The sequence below is a fragment of the Caloenas nicobarica genome, chromosome 5 (assembly GCF_036013445.1).
Source record: "Caloenas nicobarica isolate bCalNic1 chromosome 5, bCalNic1.hap1, whole genome shotgun sequence".
Classification (NCBI taxonomy): Eukaryota; Metazoa; Chordata; class Aves; order Columbiformes; family Columbidae; genus Caloenas; species Caloenas nicobarica.
Window position 1 is genome coordinate 13165146 of NC_088249.1, and position 13168 is coordinate 13178313.

General features: G+C 45.0%; 1 protein-coding gene across 4 annotated transcripts in view; it reads left to right on the forward strand.

Moving 5' to 3' along the window:
* The window catches only part of BCL11B (BCL11 transcription factor B), a 90961-nt gene that overhangs the window by 2799 nt on the left and 74994 nt on the right, over positions 1-13168 (forward strand). For 2 of the 4 annotated variants that reach the window (XM_065635852.1, XM_065635854.1), the window contains exon 2: positions 10997-11365. In XM_065635852.1, coding sequence (XP_065491924.1) covers positions 10997-11365 — 369 coding nt within the window. The remainder of the gene's footprint in view (positions 1-10996; positions 11366-13168) is intronic. The other 2 variants (XM_065635853.1, XM_065635855.1) reach the window with 1 other exon arrangement.

Here is a 13168-nt window from a genome sequence, read left to right on the forward strand (position 1 = left end):
GGAGCAAGGAGCGCAGGCATTTCAGCGCACAGGCGCGGAGCCTCAGCTGCAGGCTTGCAGGAGAGGGTTTTGCAATCCCCGCACTCCTCGGGAAGGTGTCATTCTTGGGGGAAAAGCAGGCAGGGAGACTGTCCTGTGCAAAGGAGAGTTTGGAAAGTAGCAGGCAACAGAATGGGAAACCAAAACACAACAAAATAAAGACAACCCCAAGCCAAGCCCCCAAAGCTGGGATGGATTGATACTGTTTTCTGAAATCTTGCATTTATGTCATATTCAGCTTGGGCTCTCTCTCCCTTTTTGGCATCTGTCAGAAAAGTTGCATTTCAGGATGGATTGGAGGTCTGTGCTAGGCAAGGAAAAGAGAGACTGGGAGAGAGATGGGAGGAGAGAGAGAGAAGGGGTTTCTGACACTGCTCAGCTGGAGTTTATTGGGTTTCATGCTCTTGGTGTTCAGAGAAACATTTAGATCCTAAGTGTAAGACAAACAAACAAACACGAAAAGCAGAGGGGCTGAAATGCAGTTGTGCTCCAGAGTTGCAGTGTATCCTTAGCACAGTGGTCTTTAAAACTGTAAAACGGGGTGGCCTGTTTGTCCTTGCCAGGCTCACCCAGGCAGCCCTGTAATGGATGCATGTGCAAGGCAAAAAGAAGGGAAGCACTTGGAGAGAGAAGAGCAGCTCTGGACCTTTATTCAGTCGTGGTGGACAGAACAAACTTGGTAGTCGAGGTCACTTAAACGAGTGGACAAAGCCAAAGAGGCGATTATGTAAAGAGGAGGCTGAGCTGTTGAGCTGCTCTATGCAAATAAATGTTATTTTGGTTTGATTCAAATTGCTGATTTTCCAGCTAAAGATCTTTTTTTAACTCGAGAAATCTGTTTTCAAACTAGTCCTGCATTTTGCATTTGAAGGAAATGTGAAAGGCGAGAGCATGTAAAAAGCTTGCTGATAGCAGTTTTGCAGAAGGCGGCAAAGCAAGAACATTTCTGTAGAGCAGAAGCAAAGATTGGGAGGGAAAGGTTCAGTAAAATCATACAATTCCAGGTAGAAAGCCAGGTTTCCCAAGGAGGCTTTTCAGTACCTGGTCAACAGGTTCCCTAGGAAAAGTAATAATTTCCTTTATTGCTTTGTATTTGTACGTAGTCATTAACAATAATAATAAAAAAACCTGCAAGTTTTTGCATGTCAAAGTTTTGCAAATTGCTTCAAGGAGCTTCTCTTAAAATGCATTTAGATTTAGTGTAATTAATGCACTTTTTCCAACAGAAAAACAAAAAAAACAACAAACAAACAACAAAATGCACCAATGTAATAAATTCTAATACAAAGAGAATGTAAGCTGTGACTAAAGAATTAGAGAGGAAATTATTATTATTTTGGAGGTAGCTGACTTTTTCATAATACCTGCATAGTTGTGCACAGAAAAGCTTAACATGTTTTTAAAAGGCATTACATGTGTTGGCTTTAAATAGGACAGGAAAAAAAAAGGTTGCATGTTGTTGACTTTCACATTGCCGTTCATTTGAATGTATTTGTACCAGACTTGCAAGATTAAAAAAAATACTGGCACATTTTAATAGTTTCTGGTATTTTAAAATGTTTTTTAAAAACTGTTGCAGCGTTACTAGGTTGAGGATCTAGGTTGTTCTGTCCTTTTTGGTTGATGTGCTCAGTGGCTTAAATAGATATACAGCGAGTGAGAAATCATTTTGCATTTTATGTTATTTGCTGGTCGGCAGATGCAGAGCATATTTTGTCAGGCTTATTTAAATATTGAGAAATAAGAGTCTTCAAGATTTTACAACCTGGCTGCCTTTAATAGGAGTGGTTGGAGCCCTTGTCTTGCGCAAAATGTATGTTTCTCTGGAGAACGAAGGGTTGTCTTGTGGCATATTTGACAATAATTAGGACTTGGAGTGTGCGCTCGTAGAAGTAGTACAAATTATTGATATCGGTTACCGACTCCAGTTGACACCTCTTCAGCGGCTCTTCCCGGTGCTGGGCTTCCTGCTGGCAAATCTTTTCGCTTAAAAATTGCCTCTACGCAAGACTTTCGCTTCCCTTCCGCGTTTCCTACCTGGATCGCTTTGCGCTCCGTGCTGTTTGTTGATGGAAAAACACTTCCCAAAATAAACTTTGCTGGCTTTTTTTTTTTTTTTTTTTTGCTCGCCTCCCGAGCCTGCCTGGTGGCCCGGCTGCCAGTGGCGGGAGATGACGACTAGGGGGAGCTCCCGGCCCGCGCCACGGCGGAGCCGCTGCCCGGGACGGGACGCGCTGCCCGGGGAAATCACAGCCGCGGCTCAGGCAGTTTACGGTGTTGCAAAATGTTTTCGGTGTAAAGTTGTGGTATTGATTTTCATGCGAAGATCTATACAACGCTAGCCGAGAGGGGCTGTGAGCGAGACAAATCTATTTTTGGCTAAATTGTGGCTGATTAATGGGCTCGGGCGGGCAGGAGTTTTTAATTCAAATTATTTTTTAACAATGTCTTTTGTTGTCAACGTACAATGTTTAAATTCTCAATTTGTTGTTGTCAGATAGCAATCGGGCTAATTATACCTGTACATGAGTAGCTCTCTGTGCGTGTGGGGAAAAAAACCCACAGAGACCCATTTGTTTGTTCCAGTGGACATAAAAACACAAAGCGGGGAAACTGGAGTTCTAGGGGAAGGTGTGTAAAGCAATAAAGCAGACATACACGTACATAATTTGGTGTTGATTACATGTCAGAAAGCCACATGTATCCCTGCCGAGAGGATTTAACATTAGATAGTTTACCTTACTTTCATCATCAGATCCTTACAGCAAAAAAATGTGCAGTTCCTGCAAATGAAAATAAGCTTTTTTTTTTTTTTCTAGAGAAATAAACACAAAATCACATCTGTCATGCAGAAGTTGCTGCTGAGCAGCTCACAGGCTGCTCTGCTGGTCTTGTGCTGTTCTCTGCTGCGGTCGGCTTGTGCTTCATGGACGGACTTTAGCGGGACGCTTTTTTGCCCAAACATATAATTTTGTGGCTTTGATCGGTGAATGTTTATTTCACCCAACCCTAGAAATTCATCAGGTTATGGTATTGCTAACATAGCACAGGCATCTTCTTATTTTTATGGCACAATATGTGGATGGAGGTTATCCTGTGACAGGAAAGTGCGCTTTATTCTAACCTGAAAGAGAAGTAAATTAGGTCAGACAAAAGATCAGGGCTGTCATCAGCTGTACAAAACCCCTTCACTCTTGGGTAGTGAGGGCCAGCAATTTATCTGATGATTTCTCTACTTCATTTAATGTTTGAATTGAACTAGTTGGAAGCATATAGGCAGCAGCCAGCTCGTTTGACAGACCGATAAGCTGAAGAGCACAGTGCCCGGGCTGCTGCTGCTGCTGATGTTCCCCAGCCATGGGAGAAACCTTCCCTTCTCCCCTCCTGAAAAATCAAACTTTTCTGACTATGGCTTTCCTTCCATTCCACGACTGTTAACTTTCACCAAGAGAAACAACAATCTACTTCTCCTCCTCCGCATTGCCTCTGCCCACCCAGCACACACACAACCACTCTCCCCTTCCTCCCGCTCCCTCCTCTGCCTCCCACCCGTCCCACTCCCCCAGGTTGAAGCCTGGTAGAAAAGTCTCCCCACAGAGACCTGCTACCCAAAAATGGCTCTCTGCTTCACTGATGGAGCTTTTCCTTCTTTTTGATCGCAGTTTGGTTTCTCCAGGGTTGTGTTGCAGTTGTCGGTTGAATTTGGTCTCCCCTCGGTAGCCTCCAGAGAAAGCAGGCGGAAAAATAAATGGGGGCTGGGGGTTACCGCCTGCTTTAAAGTTAGCGGTGCCATAAAAGTGCTTGGTGAAGCATCAGCATTGGCTGTAGACGGATTTATATATATGTATCTTTTTAACGAGGGAGGGAAACGACAGCAATAACTGCGTGCATTGATAAATGCATGATTCATTCAGTTGCTCTTACTACAGCACCTTCCTCTTTCATGTTTATTTACTTTCTTAAAATGTATCTGGGCAGGCTGCACATCGTTCCTCGGCACCCACGGTTACAGCCTCAGAAGCAGTTGTGTGTTCAGCTCCCGAATATCAGTTAAATTTTCTTGCTGTCCACTCTCCCTCACAAAATGCCGTTTCTTGCTCAGTACTGTAGAGCCTTGTTGGAGCTTTAAGTAGTAGCCTCTTTCTCTTTGTTTTCTTTTTTTTTTCCTTTTCTTTTTTCTTTTTTCTTTTTTTCCAAAGGATATATAAAAATGCCTAAAGCAGGCTATTCAAAAACAAATTAAAGCAGAGGGACACACTTCATGTGTTGCGGGCACATGCCAGTAGAAGGGGGTTAGAGAATATCATCATTTTACTGGCAAAAGTGACACCAGATCGGGGATTTGATTAATGGTGCAGCATTCACAGGGACTTAGTTCTGTATTTTTGACATATGCAAGTCTTTCGTGTAGTTGCCTCAGTGCAAGAAATTATATATATTTTTTTTTTTTTCCTGGAGCAGCTGATAATTTGTGTGTGTGCTGGATATGCCCAAGGTACTTTCCAAAGACTAAGCACTAGGCAGCACAGTATAAAAAAGGAATCCAAAGTTAAGGGAGAGGAAAAAAACACACTGGTTTACTTAACTTTTTTATGACCCCTTTTACTAAGCCACTGGAAGAAGCCATAAATTCGCTGAATGTTATAATGAATATGTTTCAATGAAAGTAAAAAAAAAGGCTTAAGAAAATTGCATATGAGCAACAGTGTGCCGTACACAATTGAGAAACACAGTCGCTTTTGAGCCTGATATTTAAGAAAAGAACAGAGTTGTTATGAGTTTAATACATGTTCAAAACTAATTACTCAATTTCGATCATGCCTTTTAAATCCTTGGGTAAGAATCTGTGCTTCCAATATCCTTTTCTACACCAGTTAAAAGCTTGTACCCAAATACTGCTCCTTCTCCCTTTGTGGCACCGAGCGCCCCTTTCTCTCCTTGGTTGTCGTTTAGTTTTAAATAAAACAAATGTATTCACTGGGGAACAAAGCATGCTTTTATATCACATCATCACATCCCATTTTATCTGTGGAGATTTACAGCTTCTGCAGTCTATAGAAGAGCCTATGCATTTTACGCTCTCTAAAGCAGTAAATATTTTTTATGAACGTATAGTTTACTTAAGAGGAGACACGTCACTCTCTCCTTTACCACTGTACAGAGTTTCTGATAAAATAACATATGATAAGTGTTGGAGGTTTGTGTGGATCCTCTGGTATTCTTGGCTTTTGTTCTGTTTGGGTCCAGCGTGGTTATTGTGTCATTTTCTCTCTTCTTTTTCCTAAACCCTGATGCCTTGCCTGGCTCTTTGTGGGGGTGCTTGGGCTCGCTCTGTCTCAGGTGTGTACGGAGGGTTAAACTGCTTTCCCAGGGATTCGGGGTACTTCTGCAAAAGGCGTCTGATGTACCGGCGTTGCAGGAGAACCCTCTCACTGGCAGCTGTGCACGGGGCTCACTCAGGCGCTGGAGTGAAACCGGTTATTTCCCCCTCCCGCCCCACGCCGCAGGGTCCCGCTCCCCTCGGTGCCGGTACCCAACGGGGGCAGCTCGGGGGGCTCCATCCCGCCCCTGCAGGCCGGTGTCAGTGCCCAGCCCGCCCTGGCCACCATCGCCACCACTGGACAGGGACACTGCTGGTGCGTGGCAGCAGGGACCGGACGGCGGCGGCTCGGCAGCTGCACCAGGGCCACGCATGGCACAGCAGACGGAGGTTTGCCGCTGCTCCTGCTGCCTTTGTGCACTTGGCACATGCCTGGGAGCCGCTCGGAAAGAGCGGCAGAGCTACGGGCCCCTGTGTTTCTAGGGCTTCCCCATCAAGTTGTCTCTTTTGGCTGACTCGGCCTCAGACTTTTATTAAAAAAAGAAAAAAACCAAAACACTCTGAACAATTGTTTTTCAGTCCTCGGAAAAAAATTAAAAATTGATGGCAGATAAGCAGTGCCTAGCACCACTGAGCACAATGCTGATGCAATATATAGGCATAAGCTCAACACTGCACCTTGAAGCTGCAGGGAGCTGCAGGGAGGCTCTAGAAACAGGTTATTGATAAACTTAGATGGCGAGGAGCCCCGTCGCCTGCTTTGAGCAGCCGTTAGTCTTTGTGCAGCGAGGATCCTGACACCGATCTCGGCGATAACCCAGCTAGAGAGCGTGTGATCTGAGCTATTTCCGTTAAGCGTGTTGATGTTACAGTAAATGTGACATGTGGGTGTTGATTGAAGGGACATCATTTTCAGACCTGCTTTGGGCCAACACCCTGAAGAGCAAGTCACTTCTTTGTGCTCGCTCCCAACTAGGCTGAGCTCTTTCTGGATGTGCCTTCAAGACAGCAGTGCCTGTGTGTGGAAAGCAGCATGCTCGGCGCACTGCGGCAGGCTTGCGGGTGGCTTCCCATGCCTGGGCACCAGGAGCTGTGTCCCCATGGCAGACCCCAAGCAGCCCCAGCTCGTCCCGGAGGCAGGTGGCCCCTGAGGTAGCTCGGGCTTTGCCTCCCGGCCGGGCAGAACAGTGGGCAGTGGCTGTGGTGGGGTGCCGGGGCAGGCAGGGCACTCCCCCGCCATCTGTGGCAAAGGCACTGACAGCGCTCGCCTTAACCCCCCGTTACCAATTTGTGCAGAAGCCGACCGCGGAAGGGAGGTTTGACATGCAACGCTTTGGCCCGGCACTGAACTGTTCCCTCTTCCCCCTTCGTCTGCCTCCTCTTGATACTGTGGGACAGGAAAAATAGAGAATAGAATAGGTTGGCAACTTTTAGATCCCTTCTTACCTTGGTTCTGCAGTGTAATAAATTACTGCTGCCTGGACCCAGCCTCACCCAAACCCCGTAAACAAGCATCCACGGTTTTGTCCTTTGAGGCCTTGGAAATTATTTTTAGTAACACAGTCTTTTTCACTATTAATGGGTACAATTTTGAGACATCTGAGAGGCAGAAAGTAGTTAGCATGTGCATTCGCTTTAATACTGGGCATGAGAGTATTGTTTGTATGGGGCACATATGCTCTAATGATGTCACCACGCTGAAGTAGGAGCGCTGGTGGTTTTGTGAAATTAAATGAAATGAAATTAAAGAGTTTGTCCACTGTATTTTGGTATGGTAGGCAGCCAGAGAGCTTGGAGATGCTGCTTAGACTCCAGACAGCAAGTGTAATGCTTTTCAAAGTAAAGCAAATGGTTTAGATTGTCCAGTTGCATTAATTTCCTGTAGCCATCGGATAACAACAGTGTCACTCATGTCCCCACAGATCACCCGTGCCTGGCTCGCTGTGCTCCCTCGGCAGGCAATGCCAAGGCAATCCTCTTCGGAGGAATCTCTGGGTGCAGGAAAAATGCTGGGCACACCTTAACGCACCTGGAAGAACCAGGGCACGATTCCTGGCTGGAAATAGCTCGTTTGCTTTTTTTTTTTCCTTTTCCCACATAAGGGAGGTTTTTTTTTTGTTTTTTTGTTTTTTTGTTTTGTTTTGTGTGTGTGTCTGTGGCTTGATTTCTCCTTCTTAACAAAAAATAAAATTAATATTAAATAAATACTTGTGAGGAAACACCCTCCTTCCCCCAAACCCAGCTACCAACAAACAGCAATAAAACCACAGAGTTAAATTCAAATAATGTGAAGCGACTCATTTGAAACCCACAGACACCAGTGGAGTCAGAACTTTAGATTGAGACTGGCCTAAATTGCCCCATCGGTATTAAAGGACTCCTTAAACAGCCTAAGATCTTGGCTGTTGTATTAACTAGGCATTACCCGATGCGTTATGGGCTGGACTTGTAGGTTTTTTTCTCTTTTCCTTTGTGGGTTTTAAATCTCTCCTGTAATGTTACTTGAATATAAGTTTTTAATGGCTTAATTGGGTTGTCAATAGGAAGCCTTTTTTCCTTTTTTTTTTTAATTCTGAGTGAAAAAAAATGCAAATTGACAGGGATAAAATGCATTTGAAGATCTATTCAGTATTTTGTTTTTCATTCTGTCTGTTTTCTGTGTTCCAAATAAGGGGATGTCATATAGCTTCTGTATTTTTGGGTGTATGGCTGGTCTCATGCTTGATGATTTGTATTAAGCTCAAATCAGAAATAGAGCTGAGTAAAAAAATCTTTTGATAGTTTGAAACCCAATTACTACTGATCATGAGGGCTCGGCATACCAAGAAAACGAAAAGCTGATTTTTGGTAATGCGATGACTGCCAAAACATGAAGGAATACCAGACGTAATTTTTAAAAAGTGCCATTGCAGAGTCCTTGGAAAGAGTGAGCGAGTGTAAGTGAATAGGCATATCTGGATTTAACTAATATTCAAATGAAGTTTAGAACTGAAAAGAAAGAATTCGCAACAGTCTAGCTGTTTAAACCTCCTTCGTGTTTTCGCAGGCACCTGGTCAGTACCCTTATCAAAATGCAGCAGTTTTGCTACGTCTTCTGAAGAGCACAATTTAAATCGTAGGAAAAAAAAATTCTCACATCAAAAAGATAATGAAGTTGGGATTTGTGCTTCTCTTGTTATTTATTATATGTACAAGAATGCCAAAATTCAGCCTTTGTAATCTGAGAGACAGACTTCAATCTAAAGGCTTTATAGGAATGCTAGGTGGAAATAGTCACAAGCATTTTCCCCCTCTGTCACCTTTTTTCTTACGACCCTTGGTTCAGTTCCTATTTTCGTGTTGTCTTTTCCAGCTCTTTGTCCCATGTCGTGTGTGTATCTGCGTGACTGTGTCTCTGTACGTGCATGCTTTTAAAATTTTTTTTTAATATTTTGACACTCTTCTCCCCCTCAATAGGAATTCTTCCTAGAAATAGGGCGCACATTTCTAAAGGACCCTTTTCACAGTCCTTTTCTTTTGGCTCTAAAAAGATGTATTTGTAATTGGTGATTAAAGGTGCAAGCTCTCTTCAATATAAACAATATTGCCCAATGTTAGATCATTAAAGGGAACCGCAGCACTAAATAATTACCTTTTGCACCGTGACATGGTGTTCACAGGCATCCACTGCCTTCCCAGCAGTCCCCGTTCAGTGCAGGGTTATGGTTACATTTTCGCTAAGGCAAGGAGGCATCTTTTCACGATATAAATTGGTGAACTAATTACATAGCACCGTCTTCAAACTCCTTTTAAAATTAGATTAAGGGGAAAAAGGTAATTAATGTTTTCCAGAACGAGCATTACGCTGTGTATTTGGTAAGCCTGGTGTGGGTTAGGAAACTGAAGCCTTCCCGTGGCCATGGTCTGCTCTGGCAGGACAGCCCGTGCTCGGGCACTTTGCTGGGCTCCCAGTCTTTCTGCTGCCGCTGGTGCAGCGGCTGCTCTCTGCTTCGCCGCCTGTGAGCTCCGATGCAACTTGTCATACATCTGGTAGAGACACCGATCAATTATTTATTCTGGAAGGCAAAAAGCTGGGGGGGGGATTCTTTTTCTAAACTGCCTTTTTCAAGGCTCAATGATTTTTGTATCCAGGTAATACATTTCATCTTCTACCCCTTGTCCCTTTCCTACATTTTTCGTTCTGTTTCTTTTTTTCTTTCTTTTTTTTTTTTTTTTTTCCAATTTTCTGAAAAGACAAAACTCCTTTTGTTTTTGGCCAGGAGGAGAGTCCAGATCTGGATTATAACATCTGTTTATCTCAGTCCCACTTCTCTGAGATATTTGCGTGACTTACTTTCCCCAGGAAATCCATGAGCAAACCACTCGGGCTAATAGAGAACATTTTTCCTCCTTTTCCTTTAATCCTGATTCGATTAGAGGTCTCACTTGCTGATTTACATACTGTTAGTTCCTCTGTTTTGTTCAGCCTAAATCCTATAGTCCTTGCAGAGGCAAAACAGCCTTAGGCAAAAGTCAGTGGAAATTTTGCCTGAGTAAAGCCCAAGGTTTGTGTGATTTGGCAGTTACATGGCAGAACAAGAGAAAATAAACCAAAAAACCACGTTTTGCCCTAGAAATGGATTGTGATCTGTAATTATTTTATAATGTAAGAATTATCTCTAAAATGCTTATTAAAAATGCACTGTTTTATTAATTATGAAATGAGAAGTTATTTATTTCTTGGAAACTGATGCAGGTCACTCAGAAATGCTTTTCCAGTCTTTGGGGGTAATGGTATGAAATCCATCAGGTCCATGTGCAAGATTCAAACAAAAAACTTTTATTAACGTATACAGCAACTGCAGACGTATTTGACATCAGGACAAGTCAAAGATTTCAGGCTCAGCCAATATTCCAGTACGTTAAATAAGTGCCTCATTCTCTTTCTCACTGCACACACTTTTGAAACCCCTTAACTTCTCATGAGACCGTATCCTGCTTACCTTAGTCTTGCAGTTGTGCTAATGGGTGGTCGTGAGACGTACCCTGCTTACCTTAGTCTTGCAGTTGTGCTAATGGGTGGTCGTTTAACCTTACCGGTATCTTTATAATGGAGCAGAGTGGTACTCATTTCATATGCCACAGGTAGCCCGATCCTGCTTGTTTGGAGCACACAAGCACTTCCCTCCTTGCTTTCCCCCGCTCTGAAATAGGAAGGGAGGTTCAGGTGCATAACATTTGCTGGATGGGGCCTTAGCCAGATGGCTGGGAGATGCGGTGGGAATGAGAAGGTGGGATAAAAAGAGAGGAACTGTTTCAGAAAGTGACTTGGGGCTTGAACATTTGTGAAATGGCTCTTTGCTGATATTCTTGCAGTGCTGGCAGCAGTGGGAAGGAGCTGTCAGAAAAGCTATGCCAGGTCAGCCTTTCCATTTTGTTTCAGGCAGGGCTTGGTTGCAAAATATATTGAAATCATTCTGGGAGAGCGGAAAAATTGAAAAATAAAAGAAAGATCTAATCAGGCTTGGCTTCTTTGGGAGGGTGGGGGGAGGCTGGGCCTCTCATGATGCATCCTTCAGAGTGTGTGAACATTCAAAGCAATCTCTTTCTCTTCTCCCCTCATCCCTTTCCTCCCTCTTTCTCCTTGTCCATGTAAAGCAGAGGCTGACCATGTGGAACCGGCACTCGCCGACGAGGATGAGAGCCTGGCAATAGCAGAGCCGGGCGGCATCAGCATCGCCGCAGGTGGGACAGACCCCGACTTGTTAACCTGTGGACAGTGTCAGATGAACTTCCCGCTGGGAGACATCTTGGTTTTTATAGAGCACAAGAGAAAACAGTGCAATGGCACTGTTGGTGCCTGCTATGAAAAGAGCATGGATAAGAGCAGCCCTCCCCCCTCCTCACGCGCCGAGCTCAGGAAAGTGTCAGAGCCAGTGGAAATCGGGATCCAAGTCACACCCGATGAAGAAGACCGTCTTCTCACGCCTACAAAAGGAATTTGCCCCAAGCAGGAGAACATTGCAGGTACAGCATGTTTTACACTCAATCAGCTGCCTAGGTAATCTTTTAACGAGAGCCCTCTAGAAAGTGCCATGAAACAGAAGCTTCAGTAACAGATCTTTATAGGAGCCATCGGTCTGGAGGATCTTCACGGCTCCGCAGGGCTCAGCAGGGCTGTCCATCCCACGCTTCACTCAGCGTAGCTGTCTGCCAGGGCCAGCTCCTGGAGGGAGGGAGGGAGGGACCTCTCAGTCCCCTGGGGGAGCCCAGGGGCAGCCTGTACACGTAGGAAAAAGCAGAAGGCTGTGGTCAGAAACCATTTCAGGAGCATCTTTAAAGAGGTAGCAGTGGTGGAGGGATAAGTGACTTTGGTGAGATGCTCAATTCAGTCCAGTTCAGACACTCTTTGTAATATGCAGACACACTGGGAAGGACCAAATCCTGACTCCACTGAAGACAGTGGAATAATCCTCTTCCCACTGCCTGCACTGCCTGCAATGGGAAGAAGATTTTGTTGTGAGGGCTAAAGCAGGGGTTTATTAAATCCTTGCTTGTTCCTTCCATGGGGATAGATGTCAGCTTCTGGTCTGCATTGCTGCCTGTCCTGGGTTTCTGCAGCTGTCTGGAGTTGGGTGAACGACACCTGCGTTCACATGCACACCCCAAATGGGGCTTTTGAATGAGGAGACAAGAGCACAGGCTGGCCCGGATGGGCAAATTGCAGGCATGTCTTTTTCTAAAACACCGTGCAGTTAATGTTTGCTCTGCGGACTCCTCCAGCTCAGAGGCGGGTAGTTGGGTGATGGAACCCACCTGGTCAAGCTGCTGTGCAGCGGGTCCTGCAGAGTGCCCGGCGTGGGGCTGCTTCTGACATGCTGGGCGTTTCTTCTCTCTGCAGCGGTGTGTTCCTCTGCAGCAGTCAAAGGAAGGCTCTGCTCCCTGCTAGTGCATAGGAGTTTTAGGTTACACAGCAGGATCTTCCCTCAAACGGGCCTTTTTTGTTCAAATCAGCTGTATTCCGTACAGGAGGCCAGTGGCAAATTGTCATTGCTGCCACTATCCCAATTTCTCTAGGAATTGTCCTATCGGATTAGATCTGACAGTCCAGGATCCTGCCTGTAGTAGAGATGTTCCCATGAGGGTGTCCCCAGAAGACTTGTGAGAGGCTCCTATCTTTACAATTGAAGCTTAAGAGTGTCCTGCTTTTAGCACTGGAGGTCTCTGAGTCAGTCCCCAGCATATCTGCTGGGCTTGGCCATCATATAAATGAAGATGGGGGCTTTGAACTGCTGCAGTCTTCAGATCTCCAGATGATCCATAGGCACATGCCACCCATTGAGTACCTTGTTGTTTTCTAGGAATCTTTTATGGGTGCAGTCACCATCTTAGCAAGGTGCAGCTGGTAGTTTTGGGGTCATTAGCAGTGGCAGCCTGCGTTGTAGTGTTGTAAGCAACCTTGCTGTAAGACCTGACCTTGTCCTTTCCCCATCCTTTTTCAGCTTTCCCCATCCTTTTGCAGTTGTGAATAACTGCCTCATGTTGTAGCAGCTTGGAGGGCTAGATTTCCTTTCCTTTTGGTGGGAGCAGCAGAGAAGCATTCAGGACCTTCTCTTCCAGTCTGCTGAAGGCCTCCTGAATGGTGCTGAGCACTCTCAATAGCTGATGGTGCTCAGCCCCTTACAGAGAGAGCCCAGTGCTTAGTAGGATTGGTTCAGGAGGCCCACGCTGCTGTCGCAGTCCAGATCTCACATTTTACTAATCTATGCCCAAGTTCAGTCCACAGCAAGATACCTCAATGGCTATACCCAGTGCAGAGGCTGCTGTCCC